The sequence below is a fragment of the Rhinopithecus roxellana genome, chromosome 2, assembly GCF_007565055.1.
Source record: "Rhinopithecus roxellana isolate Shanxi Qingling chromosome 2, ASM756505v1, whole genome shotgun sequence".
Classification (NCBI taxonomy): Eukaryota; Metazoa; Chordata; class Mammalia; order Primates; family Cercopithecidae; genus Rhinopithecus; species Rhinopithecus roxellana.
Window position 1 is genome coordinate 40737130 of NC_044550.1, and position 23104 is coordinate 40760233.

General features: G+C 34.7%; 1 protein-coding gene across 2 annotated transcripts in view; it reads left to right on the forward strand.

Annotated features, from left to right (window-relative positions):
* Nucleotides 1–12868, forward strand: part of UBA6 (ubiquitin like modifier activating enzyme 6) — an 82872-nt gene extending 70004 nt beyond the window's left edge. Inside the window, exons 26-34 of one of the 2 annotated variants that reach the window (XR_748209.2) lie at nucleotides 630–699; nucleotides 2027–2098; nucleotides 2659–2776; nucleotides 3930–4123; nucleotides 5467–5594; nucleotides 6388–6475; nucleotides 6691–6785; nucleotides 9513–9636; nucleotides 10508–10615. Coding sequence is in view for 1 of the 2 variants with exons in the window: in XM_010365544.2 (XP_010363846.2) it covers nucleotides 630–699; nucleotides 2027–2098; nucleotides 2659–2776; nucleotides 3930–4123; nucleotides 5467–5594; nucleotides 6388–6475; nucleotides 6691–6785; nucleotides 10508–10643 (901 nt within the window). In the remaining variant the exon portion in view is untranslated. Of the gene's footprint in view, nucleotides 1–629; nucleotides 700–2026; nucleotides 2099–2658; nucleotides 2777–3929; nucleotides 4124–5466; nucleotides 5595–6387; nucleotides 6476–6690; nucleotides 6786–9512; nucleotides 9637–10507 lie in introns of both variants that reach the window. The other variant, XM_010365544.2, reaches the window with a different exon arrangement.
* Nucleotides 12869–23104: the final 10236 nt, after the last annotated feature.

The window sequence follows — 23104 nt, forward strand, 5'->3', positions numbered from 1 at the left end:
CTGGTCTTGAATTCCTAGGCTCAAGCAATCCTCCCATCTCAGCTTCCCAAGTAGCTGGGATTACATGTGCATCCCACCACACCCAAACTTATGTATATATATATTTTTAAACACTTAGCTTGCCTTCACTAACCTTCCTTTCAGCAGATAACTCTATGTTTAATTTTCTCATCTGGTGGTGGTTTTAGGCTTCCAGTCACCTTATGCTGGACTGCTTCTTCTATAAGACTTTCTTTTTTTGTTTTTAAATAAACACATTTACTTAGTTTGAACTTGATATATACTCATTAAGACCAAATATATACTATTTCTTATGACTTAAAATGAATTATTGTTCACTGGTCTGAGTTTTCTGCTTCTGTCCACTCACTTTTCCCAAGGTAGTCATTATCACTACCTGAATGTTAAGTGTTTTCGAGAATAACTGTTTGATATTTTGTGTTTTATAACTTCTGTAGTGTTTTGGTGTAGACCAGAATATTTTTGTCTAACTTAAAAAAAAATCCTGAAATAATAATTCTGTGGTTATATTTCTTCAAACTACATTTAAAGGCTATGGTTCATAATGAGGTAAATATTATCTTTAAAACTGTGCATTCAAATTTTGCTTTATTTTTTAATTTCAAAAGGCACCTCAGTTTCCTTCAGAATGCTGCAAAACTATATGCTACAGTATATTGTATTCCATTTACAGAAGAGGTAAGATATTCTTTAAGCCTTAGCAAGTGATGCAAAACCAAATTAGAATTAGATGACTGATGCATTGATTTCATCAAAACATATTTATTTGTTATAAGAATCATTCTTTTGATGTAGAACTTTTATTGTATTTTTACCCATACTAACATAATGGAAGCTAAAAGCTCATTGCAGTATTGCTAAGTAGAAGTCGGATTTTGAAGCAGTGAAAAACAGCACAATTTGTTAAAAGCAGTTAAACTTTGTTTTAAAAATATTTATAACTTGCTTATCAGCTTCAGTTATCCTAGTTATTCTAAAAAGCCATGGCAAACCATTTCATCGCAATTTTGAAATATTTCAAAGATATTTTCTTTGTTAACATTTGCTTGATTTATTTTGTAATAACTTATGTGCTTTTCAGGAAATCTGAAAATGCTCCCTTATAGTGACATTTCTTACTTTAGCATCATACTCATTGTCTTAAACATCATCTTCATTGACTAACATCTAAAGAGCCTAATACGGTTTTATTTGAGAGGCATCTGTCTCTTTTCTTCACAAATGCATATTCTAGCTAAGTAAATTGCTGTACTTTTAGGTGCACTGAACAGAGAAATATGAATCAGATCCCATAATTAATATCGGCTATTTTGTATTCAGATAACAATGTTTTAGATTAATCCTTTTTTGGAATTCATACAAATAAACTGTAAATATTTGGTAAAAATAGTGGCATTCAGTCTGATATTCTTTTTGGGAAAATCAGTGGTAATTTCGTGGTGAGTGTGGTAATTGACCTCAAAAGCACTATGTCTCAGCTTTTGCCAAACAGCTTCTTAATGATAAATGTAAATGCAACACATAGCTTTAAATTCATGTAAGTTCATCTTTAACCATTTAAATATTTCCCTCCTTTTTAAGGTATGAATTCCATTTACTTATTTTACTTACTGAGTATAACTTACTTCAGGGAACTTTGTAAAACATTAAAAACATAAAACATAAAGCTAAGGGAATTAAAACTGACTGATCATGTCACTCAGTTTTATATTTACAACCAGTCCTAAAACTGCCTTTTAAAAAATTTGCAGAAGAACTAAAATTTCAAGTTTGTTGACTAATAAGTACTTTTTTACCCCTTATCTTCTCCTCCCCCATAACCTTTATGGGGGGATATTTTTATAGAAATAAAGGTAAATGTCTCAAATGGATGTCTACATATTCAGATAATGAAGTATTCACATATTGTAATATGATTAAGGACCTTTTGTAGGATTTTTTTTTAGCTTTAGAATTTAGAAATAGAAGAAAATGTTTGTTGGTAAAATTACTTTTTTAAAAACAGGACTTATCAGCAGATGCCCTCTTGAATATTCTTTCAGAAGTAAAGATTCAGGAATTCAAACCTTCCAATAAGGTATGTTTAAAAATTCATTCATTCAGCAAATAGTTTGGGAATTTGGACTTATGTCAAGTCCCATTCTAAACCTGGAGAATATCACAACGAATGGTTCTTGCTCTTGCTCTTGTTAGTGCAACTTGAGTTTAAAGTAGATTTGTCAGAATCACAAACTGTTGATTAATACTAATTTTATTCTAGTGTGGAATTTTTAAAAAGATCAGTATGGACTTAGATTGTATGAGTTACTCAGTAAATATTTTTTATGCCCACTATATCATCGTGGGTATTAAACATTAGATATACTGGAGTTCTGTCAGTGAACAAGATACATAAAGATCCCTGTTGTTATAGAGCTTACATGCCTGTGTGAGAAGATAGATAATAAAATACATACATGAATAACATCATAATGCCTTCTAAAGGAATGTATAAAATACATTGGACCAATGATTAATAATCTGATGAAAATATAGAGAGAAAATATTTTCTGTTTGTAATTTGACGAAACAGTTAAATGCTAACCAAACTTAGATGCAGGAAATAACATTAATAAAATTATATTCATGTATTCAAAGGTTGTTCAAACCGATGAAACTGCAAGGAAACCAGACCACGTTCCTATTAGCAGTGAAGATGAGAGGAATGCAATTTTCCAACTAGAAAAGGCTATTTTATCTAATGAAGCCACCAAAAGTAAGGGAAAATCTTTATAAAAATGTTTTAAACTGGGTGAGTTTTTATTTACACCAAGCTCTACACCTAAGAATTTGTGGAATTTAATCACAGCAACAATAATGATGATAGTATTGATTGATTTCATGATCATATTAAAGTCAGTGTTCATCTTTAACTGTGACTAAATTCATCATTTTCCCCACTATTACCCTCAAAGATTGAAGTCTAATTCTCCAAATCACATTAACTGCTTTGTTGTTGTTTTTCTGATTGTTTTAGTTCTTTAGATGGTGAGCAGGTCTAAAACCATGAATGAATAGCTCTGTTTTTAAGGAATTAAAAATTCAGTTTAATGGGGTCCTTGTGGAAACTAATCTTTGGACAGACCCATTTAAATCACGTTAGGATAAAGAACTATAAACAGAACTCTTCTTAGGTTCTTAGTCTGCATAATTACTGACAGGGAATACAGAATGACCTATATATACTTCCTTGCTAGATGGACTTAAATATAAAAATACAGGAAAACTGAATTTTTAATTCCTTAAAAACACCCATACACTCATCTGTTTTGAGCTGCTCACCGTCTTTTAGTTTTATAAATTAGTGGTTCCCAAACTTTTGGGATTTTAAGCATGGACCACTAGAATTTCAGGAAAAATAACCCAGAATAACAATAATTAGAAGGATCTTGGGAACCACTGATCTACAAAGATTTCAGAAATTACTTGTTTTAATTTGACCAACTGACCCTATTCTTAGTTACCAGAAGGAAAATGTTGCAGAGTAGGATTTGTGGAATAAATTTTTGAACTATACCTAATGTTGGCTTTTTTTTGTAAACCTCTTGATAGCAGATGTGCCATACACAACTTCCTTATTTTGCTATTTATTAAAATTTTTTTTAAATACAGAAACGTCTCTAGTTTAGTGGCATTAAAACCATCATTTTCTTTCTTTTTATTTTTTAATTTGAAAAAATTGGCTCTCTTTAATCATGGGAAGAGCTGTTTTCATGGCCTTCAGTATTAGTTGCCTGGATTCTTATGTTTCTCAGTCATGTAAAAATATAAAAAGGAATATTTAAAAGTTAGTAAACCCACATTGCTTTTTACCTATTAAAATCTTTACTGCTGCTATGGAACTTTGTTTTTCTGGTTGGTGTAATCAGGTGACCTTCAGATGGCAGTGCTTTCGTTTGAAAAAGATGATGATCATAATGGACACATAGATTTCATCACAGCTGCATCAAATCTTCGTGCCAAAATGTACAGCATTGAACCAGCTGACCGTTTCAAAACAAAGCGCGTAGCTGGTAAAATTATACCCGCTATCGCAACAACCACTGCTACAGTTTCTGGCTTGGTAAGTTTATTATTCCTTAAATAAAAATGCTCCTTTTTCATTGCCTCTTCCCTAACTTCCCCATCATACCAACCCAGTCACTCAGAGATATTAGAAAGGGAAGGATAGATACTGGATCACAGAATTTAAAATTTCAAAATACTTTCTGAAAATGCAGTCATCTGTATTTTGAAGTTTTACCTAAATATACATTTTTTTTTTTTTTTGAGGTGGAGTCTAGCTTTATCGCCCAAGCTGGAGTGCCGTGGCGCGATCTCGGCTCACTGCTAGCTCTGCCTCCTAGGTTCACACCATTCTCCTGCCTCAGCCTCCCCAGTAGGTGGGACTACTGGCGCCCGCAACCATGCCCGGCTAATTTTTTTTTGTATTTTTAGTAGAGACGGGGTTTCACCATATTAGCCAGGATGGTCTCGATCTCCTGACCTCATGATCCACCCGTCTCAGCCTCCCAAAGTGCTGGGATTACAGGCATGAGCCACCACTCCTGGCCCTAAATATACATTTTTAAAATAAAAAATAAGCTCAAGATAGATTATAATTTTTCTTATAGGCAATAATCTTTTCACTGATCTTTACATCTTTCATACAAAGCAGGTACTCTGTTTTTCTTGAATAAAATAAACTTCCCTGATCTGTATTCATAATGATTCAGAATCTTTAAGTGCGGCCCTAGTTATTATGCCATATTACATCATTACTCTATATAATTATCTATGAAGCTATGTAGTTATTTACCCCTGTATTAAGTGATTTTAGACCATTGTGTTTTTTGAGTTCTAGCATGTGCTTTCAAAGTAGGGAGACTATATGGTTGAATTAATATTTTTTTTAAATAACTGTTACTATGTATAGAGTAGGTTAAAGATTTGAAAGTATAAAATATAGGCCGGGCGCGGTGGCTCACGCCTGTAATCCCAGCACTTTGGGAGGCCAAGGTGGGCGGAGATCGAGACCATCCTGGCTAACACGGTGAAACCCCGTCTCTACTAAAAAATACAAAAAAACTAGCCGGGTGAGGTGGCGGGCGCCTGTAGTCCCAGCTACTCAGGAGGCTGAGGCAGGAGAATGGCGTAAACCCGGGAGGCGGAGCTTGCAGTGAGCTGAGATCCGGCCACTGCACTCCAGCCTGGGCGACAGTGGGAGACTCCGTCTCAAAAAAAAAAAGAAAGTATAAAATATACTAAAAGTATAGAGACCTATAATAAGAAATTTACATTAGTCTTATAGCTGCTTTTACTATCTACAGAGAAATTCTTAAAAACTTGTGAAAATTGAATAGATCCAATTAAAATCACAGATAGTTTTAGGCTATTTATATTATCATATCACCTTCTCTTATCTAGGTTGCCTTGGAGATGATCAAAGTAACTGGTGGCTATCCATTTGAAGCTTACAAAAATTGTTTTCTTAACTTAGCCATTCCAATTATAGTATTTACAGAGACATCTGAAGTAAGGAAAACTAAAATCAGGTATGTATGAAGGTCTATTTCTCTTGTATAGTGAGAATGAAATAAAATACTTTACCTTTTAAAAGGGAAAAATACTAGCTTCACCTCTTTTTTTCTTCTATTGTGTATGTGTAAATTCTTGCCGTCACTTCAAGATCAACTCAGACCTCATCTTCATTAAATATTTCTGACTAAAGTAGCCAAAGAACCCTTACAATACTTTATCTACCACATTATTTGGCATTATGGTTTCATCTGTGTCTGCTAGATGAATTAGAAGGTACCCTGGTGTCCGAATGTGTAGGTCATGAGATTTAGAAGAACTCCATAAGCTTGTGACAAAGCAGAACAATTCCTAGGGCCTGTACTTTTTAGTTTTCAGATTGGCAACAACCAAAAACTTGAAAAAAAGCTATCTTAGCAAGGGTGTGAGAAAGGAGGCACTCTCGTACATTACTAATGAGAGTACAAAATTGTCCAGTAACAGGGGACTGGAACCTCCACACAGTGAAACCCATGCATTTTAAAAAGAGAGAGACAACACTCTCTTGCTAAAACGTACAGATTTAATATGAGACACTGGAAGGATCAGCAAGGTACTGATTAAAAGTGATTATCTGTATGATGTGATGGGGAAATAAGATTGGAATATTTTAGAAGGTATATTATCCTTTATTTCCCCACATTAATTTCTAGTCCAATCACAAATAATGGACTTCTGGAAGTGGTGTTTTTTGTTTTTTTTTTTTTCTTGTATCATCACTAAAGGGAAGAAAATTTCAATGTTTCTGTTCTGAATATTTTTCTATAACAGAAATGAAATATCGTTTACAATTTGGGATCGATGGACTGTACATGGAAAAGAAGATTTCACCCTCTTGGATTTCATAAATGCAGTCAAAGTGAGATACCTTTATTCGTTTGGTTCGTTAGTAGCTTTATGTCTGGTTTCTGTTTTGTTTTTATTTATAATTTTATTGGAAGTTATAATTATTTAGCATGAATTTGCTTTTTTTTACTGGTCATAAAACATTGTTTAGGAACAATGTTAAATAAGCATTTTATGTTTGAGCGAGGCTTTCATCGTTTTTTTTTTTTTTTGGATATTCACTTTTAGGAGAAGTATGGAATTGAGCCAACAATGGTGGTACAGGGAGTCAAAATGCTTTATGTTCCTGTAATGCCTGGTCATGCAAAAAGATTGAAGTTAACGTAAGTATTCAACGTTTTATGCAGCAAATAACAAGAATTTAAAAATAAGTTGTTGCACACTAAAAAATTAAATATAGAGGTTACTATAATTCAGATAAAAGCATTAGTCTTGTCTAATGACGTTAATAAAGACAGTGAATCTGCCAGGTGAAGGCCAACAGACTACTTCTCGAGAGATTCAGCTCTTCAGTTAATAGGTTTAGAAACCTGATTTGGTCAGTACACTTAAGTAAAAGTGGATCCGTTTCTTATGTTGAAACACTTAATGACCAGGCTTATGAGGAATCAAACTGCCAAATCACATTTATTCAACAAATTATTGTTTAAGGTGCCAGCTGTGTGCCAGGTACTATTCTAGTCATTAGGGAGATAGCAGTTAGCAAACTACAGTTCTTTCCTACTTAAGGAGTTTGCATAACAATAAGACAAGTATGTTAGGTGGTAGTAAGTATTATGGAGAAATTAAAGAAGAATAAAGGGAAAAGGAAATATGGGAAATATGGGGAGTTGAGGGTGTTGAGTTGCTATATTATACTGAGTAGTCTGGGTTTTCCCTCTGCCTGTCGTAGTCTCACCTGTTAAGGTGGCATTTGAGCAGAGACTGAAAGGAGGAAAGAACCAAAGAAAACTAAAGTCTTTATAGTGGTCTGCAAGGCTCTAAATGATTCCTAGTTATCCTTCTAAGTTCCTTCCTTCCTTTCCCCTCACAATATTCCAGCTACACTGGCCTTCTTATTTGTCCTTGAATACTCACTCTAATCATGCTCCAGCTTGGGACCTTTGCTTTAGTTGTTCTCTCTGCTTGTAACTCTGAGACAGTGACCTGGGCAAGTCTCACCTCTGGTCTTTGCACTTCCTAAAGAGGCCTCATTTAATATTGCAACCTGTCCCTGGCCCCAGTCTAGTATGCCTAGTCCCCTTTACTCTTCTCTACTTTTTCTTTTCAGAGCACTTATTACTGTCATATGACTGCTGTGCTGCTGTGTATTTTGCTTATATTTATTGTTTGTTTTTGTTTTTGTTTTTGAGGCAGAGTCTCACTGTGTTGCCTAGGCTGGATTGCAGTGGCGCGATCTCAGCTCACTGCAACCTCTGCCTCCTGAGTTCAAGCGACTCTCCCGCCTCAGCCTCCTGAGTATAGCTGGGATGACAGGCGCCCAACACCACACCTGGCTAATTTTTGTAATTTTAGTTAAGACGGGTTTCACCATGTTGGCCAGGCTGGTCTTGAACTCCTGACCTAAGGTGATTTCTCCCGCCTCAGCCTCCCAAAATGCTGAGATTACAGACATGAGCCACCGCACCTGGCCCATGTACTGTATATTAGCTATTTACCTGCAACTAAAACATGTATTTCACAAGAGTGGGAATCTTTATTTGATCTTGTCACTGTTGTATCTCAAGCACATAGATAAATACCTGGCACATAAAAGGTTATCAACAAATATTTGTTAGACGAGTAAATGAATCTCTGCATGATGGTTGTGTTTAACGTATCTATTGGCTTTAACTATGATAATCAGTTGAGGTTAATCATTCTGAAATTATAATCCGGTCTGAATTATCTATACCTTAAAAAGTAAAACTACTGTTTTATTAGCTAAGGCATTAATTTGCCTTATATTGTTTTCCATTAGGATCCCTCAGTATCTTTTGGATAAAGCAAGAGTAGTGTTTAGAATTCCTTTATTTCATGCTGCAGTGGTCATATGTGTCCACTTTTTATGTATGTGGTCATAAAGTGTATTGACTAGTGGAGTTTAAAATTTGTGGCAAATTATTTAAAAATGCTTTTAAGATTTGGCCAATATTTGAAACTTCCAGCATAGTAATATTTTTCATTTTATTAGATTGTCCTTTTAGCAAGTATTTATTGAGTACCTGTTAAGTACTGAACACATTAGGTCAGTCAGTGGGATTGTGATTAATAGCATGAGGTTGACTTTAGAAAGACCTGGGTTCACATTCTTGCCCAGCTACTTAATTTTGTTACCTGGAGTAGCTTTTGAAACTTAGTTTCAAAAAGCTGCAAGTCCACAAATAGGGATGATTGTGCCCATAGTTGAACACTAAAATAATAGGGCTAATAGTGTAATGGCATGTAAGAAGTATTCCACCATTGTTACTCCTGTTAATATTTTGTTATCATACATGTTCATCAAGCACTGCCCTCAAACAGTTCACAGTCTATTAAAGGAAATTGATTCCTAATTATCCTGCTAAATTCCTTCCCTACTTTGCCCTCACAATATTCCAGCTACACTGGCCTCCTTATTCTTGAATACTCACTCTAATGATGCTCCATTGTGGGACCTTTGCTTTAGTTGTTCCCTCTGCTTGTAACTCTTGAGACAGTGACCTGGCTAGGTCTCACCTCTGGTCATGTTAATCATTAAAGTATAATTGAATAACTGTGATAATGAAAATTTTTACAGAGTATTGTGCTAACTCAGACCTCTAGTTCAGGGTAGATTTCATTTGAACTACCTTTGAAGAAGGATTATTCCAGGTAAAATCAACAGTCTTTGCAGCTAGAAAGAGCATACATACAAAAGTAAAACTACTGTTATATTAGCTAAGACATTAATTTGCCTTATATTGATCTTCATTAGGATGCCTAAGTATCTTTTGGATAAATTAAGAGTAGTATTTAGAACTCCTACTAAATTCTAAATTTGGGAATTTAGAATTCACATTTTTTTTTTTTTTTTTTTGGAATGACTCAAGCATGAGATGGTGATCATGAATGGTGGAAAGAATGAAAAGTTTATGTACCGGACAAAATATCTTTGTGAAATGGAAAGAGCTACTGAGGATTAAATTGATTACATAGTTCAGAGCCTGGCATGAAGTAGGTACACAGTGTATAATAAATAACATTATTAGGCAGGAGAATACAACAAATTTATATTTTAAGAGAATTCTAGGAGCAGTGTAGATTGGAGGTAGAAAAGAGACTAGAGAAAGCTAGCTAGAAGATAATACAGTTATCTAAGGGATGTATAGATGATGACTTCATTTAAGGCAGTAGTGACTATAGCAAAGAGTGATTTTTTTCAGTAAATAGACAGGATAAAGATTGGATATAAGGGAAAAAGCTGAGAATGTCTTTTATTTCATATTTCTAGCTTGCATTTTAAGGTTTAAATTCTAGCTTGCTTTTTTACTGTTTACAGAGAAATGTTTGAATTTATGATGCCTCCAAACTTAAGAGGAAGTTTAGGAGGAGAATCAATTTTTTAAAATCGTTGCAACCTCCGTCTCCCAGGTTCAAGCAATTATCTTGCCTCAGCCTCCCGAGTAGCTGGGATTGCAGGCATGTGCCACTGCTCCCATCTCGTTTTTATATTTTTAGTAGAGATGGGGTTTCGCCATGTGGGCCAGGCTGGTCTCAAACTCCTTTCCTGAGGTGATCTGCCTGCCTCTGCCTCCCAAAGTGCTGGGATTACAGGCATGAGCCGCCACGCTGAGCCTTTTTGTCTTTTAATAAATGGTTTGTATTCTTTATCATGACCAATGTGTCCAAATTTATTCACTGTTAGGTAAATGAGTGTCTTGAGTTCAGACCTTTTAGTAAAGGAAAATGAATATATGAAAGCAGATTATTATTAGATGTTAAAGTCTAGATACAAGTCCAGGTTCTCTGGATGGCATTAGTCAGCAAATCATTTTTTCATTTTATAGAATTTACCGAAGTATTCATTTTTGCTTATTTTTCTTAGAATGCATAAACTTGTAAAACCTTCTACTGAAAAGAAATATGTGGATCTTACTGTGTCATTTGCTCCAGACATTGATGGAGATGAAGATTTGCCTGGACCTCCAGTAAGATACTACTTCAGTCATGACACTGATTAATACAGGTTGTCTTAATGTTACTCCAGGACCAGTTAATTTTGGAAAGAGTGCATTTAATTCAGAAGCTAAAAAAAAATCAGCTCATGATACTATGGATTTCTCTTTCATTAAGCCTTAATTTTAAGGGAAACATCAGTAAGAAACTGCACTGAAGAATTATAAAACATTTTGGGGCATAGTATACACTTTGTCTAACGGTTCACACATGGCTATGATCACAAGCAACTTTGAACTGGAATGCCATTTACAAAAGTTTTGTGTATCAATCTGTGTATTAATCTCTCTGGATAAAAAGAAGGAAAAAATATGTATGACCAGAACAGATATGGATGAAGAAATTGAAAGCAACAAATGCAACTATCCAGAAAGTTTTATTTTATTTTATGAATTTCTTTTTTGTTTAGTATTGAAGACTGATTTTCTATACAAATAGTGTTTGGCACCCTGCACCTCTCATATGATTAGGCTTTGAGAATTCAATACCACTGGGAGGAAGAGGTATGGTAGTGGTGGATGAAGGGTGGACATTTTAAATTGTGCAGTTACAGTTTACCGTCCTGTTACCTCTACTGGTTTTACCAGAGTTTGTTATATCACTGTATCCCAAAAATCAGAATTTTTGTTGATAGCATCAGTGTTGTAGGAGCAGTAGGTCAGATGAGACATAATAACTTAGACTAAATGTGAACAGTATTATATGGACTCACACAACGCTCTTAGAGAATCCGTGAATGTGAACAGACAAATGTGGCTAATCATTTGATTCTTCAGTATGCCTTCTAATGTGGATATTTTATTTATGTGAGACTCTAAACCTGATTGTTCTAATATATAAAACTAAAAGATTTTGTAAAGGGAGTGTCTTTAGAAATAGATGAAAAGTAGAATGTTAAACATTATTGCTAGGGTAGTCTTTTTTTTTTTTTTTTTTTTTTTCCAGAAACCTAATTAGGGTATTAAATTTTGTTGTTGTTTTTTTTTTTTTTTTTTAAAGAGAAGCATGTTATTTCATTCTCATTCCCAGAAAGGGAGTTAATGAAGATAAAAATTTATTTTTTAAGGTCTTTATTGAGAGAAACTTTCTGTTTTCTGGTATGAACTATTGCAGATGTTTTTATAAGTACTTTCATTAAAATGATATAAATAGTAGTACCCAACACTGTAAACTCAGTGAAAATAGTAAATGATTCTTTTATTACTAAGACTATCATGCATTCTGAAGCAAGTGGCTTTTTTTTAACCATAGGAAGTCATTTCCCTCTAGCTCCTTTCCTTCTACTCTCCTTCTCAGACCATTAGTAGGTACTTTGTTAAATAAAAAACTAGGTTAACATCAGTGTTACTCCAATTTGGTATCTTTTTACACTATGTATTATACTTTCTTTCTTTTTATTTCATTTACAAATACTTTAAATTACTTTATCAACCAGCTGTATTGTTTCCCTCTTTTGTAAAAGTACCAAAGTGAGGAAACTGTATGTGGAAGTGGAGAGTGAATTTGAATGATTAAAGGATTATCTGTACATTGGGAAGTGGGCAAAAGTGGATAGGATGAATTTAAAGAAAATGACTACCTTTGGAAAAAATAAATTTTGTTCACATAGCCTACCCTTTCCCATTGTGCATATCCCAAGTGTCATATTTAAAATTAAGGTTACTTAAAATAGAATCCAGGAATATCAAGGCTCTGTGGCTTGGAATTTTAGAGGATAGGACTAATAAAAGGACTTTTGCAAAGAAGACTTTTTTCCATATTCACTTTGTTTTGTGCTCTTTGAAAGTAACTGATATTTTCCGGGTAGTCATTCAGCAATCCATAAATATGATCCAGTAACTTGCTTATATTTTATTGAAGTCTCGACATCTCTTCAGAAGTAAATTTAGAACGATGCTGTCAGTGCATATTTATAGATAGTAGTGTTTTAGCATATAAAACAAAATCAACAAAAATTAAGTTCATTTTGTGATTAAATCTGCAACCATTTTTCCATTACTTTTTTTCTATAGTTAATGGTTATTGCCATAATTTCTTCTGTTTGGTTGTACTGAGCTAGAAAGGCAGGATGAAGTTAATGATAATTCCCATTATTTTATTTCTGTACCATGAAATCACTGTTGATGACTGAAATAACAGGTGCAAAAATTAATGATTTGATTTTTGTACAGTTTCACTAATTTTTTACTTATTAAAAATAAATTAAGAAATGTAAGCATATCTTTGTAAATCATGTTTCATAAGTTGACTCCAGAGATTCTGATTTTGCTATTTATTTTGTGAGTAATGTTGCTTTGGTGTTTCCTAATTTTCAAGTTTGCAATCATGGAGATACAGCAGTTATTAGGTGTGGAGGGACATTGTCCTCCTCAAATGTCCTCAAATGGCTCCAGGAAATTATTTTAAAACAGTTGGAGAGAAATAGTCGTGACCATGTAAAACCTAGAAGATCTGCTAAATACCATACTACTGGTTAGGGATTTGTAAAGTCTATTTCTTTTTAGAGTTCAAAGCAGTTCTATTACTTGTCTGTAAGTTCCTCATAAATTGTCCCAAAGGTAGGATATGGAAATAAATGTATATCTTTATTTTTTAATCTTCTATGTCACACTCTGGTGAATTCATGGAACATTACAAAAGCAACTATGTTTATAATTATTTTATAATTAGTAAAATGAAGACAGAAAATTATTCTTTTGAAATTTTGGGGGAAAAAAAATCTTGTGACCTAAATCTTTCCACTATAATGAATATAATATAATCAAATTTATTGTGATTGCACATATCTAATTTTATATAATCACTGTGTATGAATTTAGTGATTTTACTTTTCACAGATTCAAAAACATATAATCTGAATGCTTTCTCTGAAACAAAAATCAGAGAGTTGAGCTCTTGAGGATCAGAGTAATTATCCATTGGTAATATGTGTTCATTTTGCTCTTTCTATGTCATAACTTTGTTTTTTATTGAGAAATATATATTCAAAAATACATATATATTCAAAAGTACATAAAATATAAATATGCAGTTCAAGGAATAATTTTAAAGTAACTATATAACTAGCACTCAGCTTAATAGAATATATTGACAGCAGTTCAGAAACTACCCATGTAGTTCCTTCCCAGTCACAACCAGCTAGCTCCCTGCCACATACCCTTTGGTAATTACCACTATCCTACCTTTTATGATAATTGTCTCTTTGTTTTTATAGTGTTACCACCTATGTGTGTAAACTTAAACAATACAGTTTGCTTGTTTTTGAGTTTTATTTAAAATCATACATTCTTTTGTAGCTGCTGCTTGTCATGCGCATCCGTGTGAAGAGATCACCAAACAGGCTTTGTGTGAGCAATAAAGCTTTTTAAGTCACCTGGGTGCAGGCGGGCTGAGTCTGAAAAGAGAGTCAGCAAAGGGAAATAAGGGTGGGGCCATTTTATAGGACTTGGGTAGGTAAAGGAAAATTACAGGCAAAGGGGGGTTGTTCTCTGGAGGGCAGGAGTGGGGGTCTCAAGGTGCTCAGTGGGGGAGCTTTTTGAGCCAGGATGAGCCAGGAAAAGGAATTTCACAAGGTAATATCATCACTTAAGGTAAGGACCGGCCATTTTCACTTCTTGTGGTGGAATATCATCGGCCATTTTCACCTCTTGTGGTGGAATGTCATCGGCCATTTTCACTTCTTGTGGTGGAATGTCATCGGTTAAGGTGAGGCAGGGCATTTGCACTTCGTTTGTGATTCTTCAGTTACTTCAGGCCATCTGGGCGTATACGTGCAAGTCACAGGGGATGCAATGGTTTGCCTTGGGCTCAGAGGCCTGGCATTTCTTTTGTTCAAGATGGGATTTATTCATGTTGGTTGTAGCTGTACTTTATTCTTCATTATGTCTGTGTAATTTACTTTTGTATTAATATACCACAATTTATTTACTGTAGACAATTGGGATGTTTTTAGTTTCAGGCAACTATAGTTTCACAATGAACATTATTTTACGCAACTCCTAGTACAAAGAGTATATATCTAGGAGTAGAATTTTTTGGTCATAGGGTATTCATATCTTACATTCTATTAGATGGTTACAAATTTTTTCCTAAGCATTAGTATGTTGGTTGGTTTTGTGTTGCTATAAAAGAATACCTGAGACTTGGTAATTCATAAAGAAAAAGGGTTTATTTAGCTCATGGTTCAGCAGGTTGTACAAACATTACACCAGCATCCTTGCAATCATGGCAGAAGGCAAAGGAGGAACTGGCATATCACATGGCGAGAGGAGCAAGAGAGAAATAGGGGAAGTCCCAGATTATTTTTAAGAATTAGATCTCACATTAACTCATGGAGCAAGAACTCATTATCTCAACGAGGACACCAAGCCATTTATGAGGGATCCAGGGATCCATCCCCATAACCCAAACACCTCCCACCAGTCCGCACCTCCAACACTGGGGATCACATTTCAACATGATATTTGAAGGGGACGAATATCCAAACCGTATTTCTCCATATCTTGGTCAGTGCTGGTGTTAACAGTTTTTGTTTTTATTTTGCCAATCTGGTGGATATGCAATTGTATCTCATTGAAGTTTCACTCTGCATTTCGCTAATTACCTGTGAAATTGAGTATTTTTCCGTAAGTTTATTGGCCAGTTTGACTTTCTGTTTTTGTAAAGTATCTTGTTAGGACTGTCCACAAATGTTTTTGTTGTGTTGCTATTTTTTCTCATTGATTGATAAACGATCTTTATAAATCTTGTTCTTTGTTGGCTATATTGTTGCAAATATCTTCTCCCATTTTGTGGCTTGCCTTTCCTTCCCTTATGATGTTCTTTGATAAAAACAATTTATTAATTGTTAAGTACTAGGAAGTATGAGTGTTTTAAAATTAGAGTGTGAGTTGTTTTAAAAAAACCATTCCCTACCCTGGAGTCATGTCTTCTATATTGTCTTCTAAAAGCTTTAGTTTTGCCTTTCAAATTTAAATTTTTTTCGTGAGGAATTAATTTGGTGTATGCTAGGAGATGCCTCACCACCATTTATTGAAAAGTCTGGGTTTTATTCCTCATTTCTATAGTGCCACCAAAGTCGTGTATTATATCCGTATGTGAATACATCTGTTGATGAAAAGAGTCAAACTCTGTAAATATTTTCAGAGATTATTCTGAACCAAATATGAGTGACCACGGCCTGTGACCCAGCCCTCAGGAGGTCCTGAGAACATGTGCCCCAGTTGGTCAGAGTACATCTTGGTTTTACATATTTTAGGAAGGCATGAGACATCAATCAAATACATTTAAGAAATACATTGGTTTGGTTCAGAAAGGTAGGACAACTCAAAGCAGGGGCTTCCAGAGTATGGGTAGATTTAAAACATAAAACTTTTTCTGGTTGACCAATTGGTTGAGTTTATCTGAAGACCTGGGATCAATAGAAAGGAAATATTCAGCTTAAATAAGAGATTGTGGAGAACAAGTTTTATTGTGCAGAGGGAGCTCTCAGCAGACTTCAAAGAGAACAGGTTGTAAAATGTTTCTTATTGGACCTAAAAGGATGCCTGGCTCTTAGTTGATTATCTCCTGTTTGGAAAGGAAGGGCGGGCAAAAAAAAAAAAAAAAAAAAATGCAGGGAGGAAAGGGGATTCTTTATAGAAGGTAGATTTTTCCCACAAGGGATGACTTTGCAGGACCATTTCAAGATATAGCAGAGAAACATGTTTTGGGGTAAAATATTTTGATTTTCTTTCTTGTTATGCCAGAGTCAGATTGGAAAGTTTAGTCACAATATACAGGGTTAAATAAAACTCATCTGATGAAAATTTATAGTTTGTAGAGCATGATTCCCCAGACCTCTTAGGAATTTGGGCAAGATAAAAAAATATCAGAACTTAGTCCTTACATCTCTTTCTAACTTTTTCCCCCCTTTTTCTATCCCTGTGCTAGTATACCATCCTCATCATTGTAGCTGATATATTCTTGATATCTGGCCAAACAAATCCTCCCAACTTATTGTTCTTTTAGAGTGTCTTGGTTTAGAGTGTCTTGGTTATTCTTAGCCGCTTGTATTTTCAGTTCTCAAATTTCTCATTGAAAGCATGTAAATTTGTCACTCCTGCAGTTTCTAATTGTATTGCTGAAATTTTCAGTCTCTTATCTGCTTCAAAATGAAAAGCATAATTATCTTCTAGTCTGTGTCTAATAATTCCAGAATCAAAACCCGCCTGTGGGTCTGTTTTTATTTTGTTTCTTTTAGTCTTCATTCTTACTGTCTTGTCTCCTTGTGTGCCTGATTATCTTTAATTATTTACCAATATTGTATTTGAAAAAACTAGAAATAACTTGATGCTCAGAATGATATTTTATCCTCCACAGAGTTTTTTCATTTGCTTCTGACAGGTACCTGGGCATTAGTAATTTAGGATTATTTTGATCCAATTTCAGAGACTGAGATTTTCCAGGTCACCTAGGTGACTGAAAGCTGAGCCACAGACTTTGGTAGTGCTCTTCTGTTCATCCTTATTTCTAGGGTTCAACCATTCAGGGCCTTTTGCAATCTATAAATACTCCTAACATAGTGATCCCAAATTAAGGGTTCATTTTTCTGAATTTATGTCTTTTTCCAGATATTATTGGCATGGTAATTACTCACCAACTTACCAGATCTCTGCTGCCTTCCCACATCTTTGAAAAGTATATTTTATCCAGCTTTTCTAAATGTTTTCAATTGAGAATGTTAATCCAAATTACTTAGCCCACATTATTTCCTGTTGATTATGTGTAAAATACAGTTGGTTTATTTGTATTGTTTTTGTACCTGGAAACAATAAACTCTCTAGTGATTCTCTAAATTATTTGCACATTTTTTTTAATTTTCTTTTTTTTTTTTTTTTTGAGACAGAGTCTCACTGTGTCGCCCACGCTGGTGCAGTGGCATGATCTTGGCTCACTGCAACCTCCAATTCCTGGGTTCAAGCAATTCTTCTGCCTCAGCCTCCCAAGTAGCTGGCACTACAGGCGCCCACCACAACACTCAGCTAATTTTTATAGTTTTAGTGGAGATGGGGTTTCACTATGTTGGCCAGGCTGGTTTTGAACTCCTGACCTCATGATCTGTCCACCTCAGCCTCCCAAAGTACTGGGATTACAGGCGTGAGCCACCACACCTGGCCCATTTTAAAAAATTTTCTACATAACCTTAGCTCCAAACAAAAATAGTTTAATCTTTTCTAAGATCCAAATTTTGGTTTTGTTGATCCTTTCTATAGTATGTTTGTTTCCTATTCCATTAATTTCTGCCTTTATCAATATTATTTCTATTTTATTAGGGATTTTTTTACTACTTCTGTTTCTAACTTGTTGAGATGGGTTACTTCTTTCATTTTTAACGTGTCTTCCTTTTCAACATATACATTTAAAAGTTATCTCTATACTATTGTAATACAGTTACATTATACTCAACTATTGTCATATTCCACAAACTTTGATACATAATGCTCATATTTAGTTAAAATATTTTCCTAATTTTCACTAGAATTTTCTCTTCAACCCTTTTTTAGGAGAGTTTCTTTTTTTCCAAACATGGGCTTTTCTAATTATGTTTTTTGATTTGCAGTTTAATTGAATTTTTGTCATAAAAAAAATCTTTCTGATTTTAATTATTTGAAATTACTTGAGACTTGCTTTATGGCCGAGAATACGTTAAATTTTTAATAATTTTTATGCATTTGAAAACAGTATATTCTGTAGTAGTTAGGGATAGTGGGAAGGGGAGAAGTCTCTTCTCCATATCTTCAGCATTCTAGTCTCCTAGTACTCGTTATTTGTGGGGCCTAAAAATAAGCCATCTAATGTGTCTTTTAGGGTTGTTAATTATGTTATTTAAATCTACTGTATCCTTACTGATTTTTAATATACCTATTATGTCAATTACTGAAAGATATATGTTTAAAAATCGCCCACTATGATCTTGATTTGTCCCTTTCTCCTTGTAAATGTTTCTGGTTTATATATTTTGAGGATGATTATTAACTGCATGTAGTTTAACATGTTACATTTTTCTGATGAATTATACTTATCACTATGCAGTGTATCTGTAATATGTTTTGCCTTAAAGCCTATTTTCTCTGTAGCTATACTAGCTTTCCTTTAGTCAGTATTTTCACAGAGTAACTTTTTTCATCTATTGAATTTTAGTATTTCTGTATCCTTATGTTTTAAATGTGTATCTAGTAAACAAAATAGATTTAGGATTTTAGTAAAGTTTTTTGTTTTGTTTATTTTTAGATCCAGAGTCCCTCTTATGTTACCCAGATCAAAGTGCAGTGGCTCAAGTGGTCCTCCTGCCTCAGCTCCCTAAGTAGCTGAGACTGCAGACGTGCACCACCCCACCTGGCCTTTAGTATTATTATTATTTTTAATCTAATAGAACAATCTTTGTCTTAAACTGGAACACATATGCCATTTACATTTAATATAATTACCAATATATTTAGATTTGTTTCTGCCATTTTAGTTTGTTTTGGGAAAGTTTAAGGTTTTTGTTTTTGGGTTTTTTGGTCTAATCTGTTTTGTGATTCTTTTTCTGTTTTCTTGCCTTTTAAAATTAGTATTGACTTACTATATTATTCTGTTTTTGCTAGTTATTAATTGATTGTCTCTTAACTGCAGACTCACTTATCTGTATTCTGGGACTTTGTACCTAGAACTTTTTGCAAACTGTGCTTCTCCTTTGCCATCTGGCTTGTTTTTAGGTCCCACAAAGAAAGAGTACTAAGAGACTAGAATGCTGAAGATATGGAGAAGAGACTTTTCCCCTTCCCATTAGCCTCCCAATATTGTCAGCATCACCTCAGCAATGGTTCTTGTTTTAGCAGCTGTAGTTGGTTTCTAGACTCCAACTTTTCTCTGGCATTCTGGAGGGTATCTCTTAAAGACTTCTAGGTTCTATTAATCCCATCTTTTTGCCTTTAATAATTGTGTCCCTAGTAGACATTTTCAGTTTTCTCAAAACCTGTTTACCAATTCCTTGTTAAATTCTTTCTTAAAATAAATGATGCTGTTTGTTCTCCTTGAGCAATACACATTTTTTTCTCTTTACTAGTTTGTCTTTTAATAATTACTCTATATTCCATCATATATATTCAGATTAAATAAGCATTACCTTTACCTTTGGCAGATTGTATGTTTTCAAAAATGGCTACAGCAATATTTTCAATCCCACATACTCTTCTAGAAGCTTACTGTACTCTAGTCCCCATTAAGACCTCTGAGGTCAGGTCATAAAAGGATATATAGCTGGCTTCCTCTTGGCTCTCTCTCACTCTTTTACTTGCTCTCTCTTGGAAAGCTAATCTTTGGAACCTAGACACCATGTTGTGAGGAAGCTGAAACTAGCACACATGGAGAAAATCTCATGCTACCAGCCTGCAGGGAGCATCAGGTGGTCAGACATGTGAGTAGGCAGACTTTCAAATGATTCCAGATCCTAGACTTCACAGAGCAGAAACAAGCCATTCTTTTTTTTTTTTTATTATACTTTAAGTTCTAGGGTACATGTGCATAACGTGCAGGTTTGTTACATATGTATACTTATGCCATGTTGGTGTGCTGCACCTATAAACTCGTCAGCACCCATCAATTCATCATTTATATCATGTATAACTCCCCAATGCAATCCCTCCCTCCTCCCCCCTCCCCATGATAGGCCCCAGTGTGTGATGTTCCCCTTCCCGAGTCCAAGTGATCTCATTGTTCAGTTCCCACCTATGAGTGAGAACATGCGGTGTTTGGTTTTCTCTTCTTGTGATAGTTTGCTAAGAATGATGGTTTCCAGCTGCATCCATGTCCCTACAAAGGACGCAAACTCATCCTTTTTTATGGCTGCATAGTATTCCATGGTGTATATGTAAACAAGCCATTCTTACTGTGCTGTGCTGTGCCATGCCAAACCCCTAACCCACGGAATGTATGAACATGGATTGTTTATGCAACTAAGTTTTAGAGTTATTTATTTTGCAGATGTAATAATTAGAACAACTCTTTAATTTCCAAGTTATGTACTATTATCATATATTTTATCTGTATTGTGTGTTTTAATTCTGTTGTCATGTACTTTAATGTTCTTTAATTCTAAGACTTTTATTTATATAGTCAGTGCTTGTGTTTATACATAAACATATATATATAAAACTTTCTTTGCTCTTCAGTATTTTTTGTTTCTAAGGCTTACTGCTATCTATGGGCTGAACGTTTATGTCTTCCCCAAATTTGTATGTTGAATTTCTAATCTTCAAGGTGATGTAATTTGGAGATGGGGCCTTTGAGGGGTGATTAGGTCATAGGGGCAGAGCCCTTATAAAAGAGGCCTGAGATCTCTCACCCCTACCATATGAGGACACAGCAAGAAGGTGTCATCTTTGAGCCAGCGTGTGGACTCTCACGAGACTGTGCATGAACCAGTGCCTTGATCTTGGACTTCCCAATCCCTAGAAATAAATTTTTGTCACCTATAAGCCAGTTTATCATGTTTTGTTACTGTAGCTTGAATGGACTAAAACACCATCTGGGGTAAATTTTTGTCTGAAATACTTGCTTTAGAATTTCATTTTGTGAGAGTCTGCTGATGGCATACTTGCTCATGATTTGTTTTCTGAACATATCTGTATTTTTCCCTCATTCTACAAAGATATTTTTGCTGAATACAGATGCCTAATTTGGCCTTTATTGTCGTTCAGCACACTGGCATTAGAGATATTTTTTTCATTTTCTTATGACTTCCTCTGTTGCTCTTGAGTCAGCTGGCAGGCTAATACTTCCACCTTTAAAGAAATTTAATTTTTGGCCAGAAGCAGTGGCTCAAGCCTGTAATCCCAACACTTTGGGAGGCCGAGGTGGGCTGATTACTTGAGGTCGGGAGTTCGTGACCAGCCTGACCAACATGAGAAACCCCGTACCTACTAAAAATACAAAATTAGCTGGGCATTTTGGTGGGCACCTGTAATCCCAGCTACTTGAAAGGCTAAGGCAGAAGAATCGCTTAAACCCAGGGGGCAGAGGTTGCAGTGAGCCGAGATCATGCCATTGCACTTCAGCCTGGGCAACAAGAGCGAAACTCCGTCTTTAAAAAAAAAAAAAAAAAATCTCTTTTTTTATCTGCTTTGGTTTTATGCATTTTAATTAATATGTTTCTGAGTATGGATTTATTTTTACTAATTCTGCTTAAGATTTGTTGAGATCTTTAAATCTGGATTTGTGTCTTTGATTATTAGTTCTGGAGAAGTTCTCAGATACTACTCCTTCACATATAACCTCTTCCTCATTCTCTTTTTTTCTATGGAGATTCTCATTAAACATGATAGACCTTCAGTGTTCTGTCTTCACTTTTTAACACACTCTCTCCTGTATTTTCCAATTGTTCTTTCTTGTCATGCTTTATTCTGTACAATTTCTTTTAACCCATATTCCAGTTTACTTGCCTCTTGATGTGTTTCTTATCTACTTACAGCCATCTATTTTATTGTGGTGGTGGTGGTTTTATTTTTCAGTCCTAAAAGTTCTGTTTAGTTCTCTTTTTTAAACCTGCTAGATCACTTTTATAGTTTTTTATTCCCTACAGATATTTTCTAATATGTCTGTTCTTTAAACTATGAGGGCTGTTGTATGGTCTTTGTCTGCTGGTTTCAGTTTCTGAAATGTCTGTGACCCTGTTTCTGTTGTTTCTTCTAGCTAAATGCATTGTTGGTCTCCTGTGAGACTCTCCACATTGGTCAGCCCCTGGCCTTTGATTTCTGTTTCCCTTGTCAGTTACTTTTCCATTTATTGCATTCAACTACAATAAGTCACCAACTTTAGGAATCTTACTTTTTAAAAGTTTTTCGTATTAAGCACCCTAATTTCTTATAGAATGCAAGAATTCACTCAACACTTTGAAATGATAAGAAATTAGAGCTCTTTAGTCTCGTCTACCTATATTTTGACCAACTCAATTGTAAAACCCTTGAGAATAATACATATGTGCTTTTTTTGTAATTTTTACATCAATTAACTGATTTATATAAATAATACATTCCAATAAATACTTATATTAATGCTCAGGCTTTATGTCCCAACTCTTATCATATTTATGATTCCTTATTAATTGTCACTGCCTCTCCATTTAAAAGAAAACCTTACTTGACTTTGCGTATATTGCTAGACAGATTATTTATTTTCATATTGTAGTAGATCTTAAAGAACTGGTTCTCAAATTGTCTATGTCTTAATCTTAAAGAAGTGGTTTTCAAATTTGTTATGTATAGCAATTACCTGTGGTGTATGCTTAAAAGGCAGATTTCTGGACCAGCCTCAGCGCCGCCCCCACCCCCACACCCCCGAAATTATAATTCAGTAAGTCTGAGAGAACTCTGCATATTTTCAGGCATCCCAGGGAGCTCACTGAATTAGTTTGCTAGGATTGTCGTAACAAATACCACAGACGGTG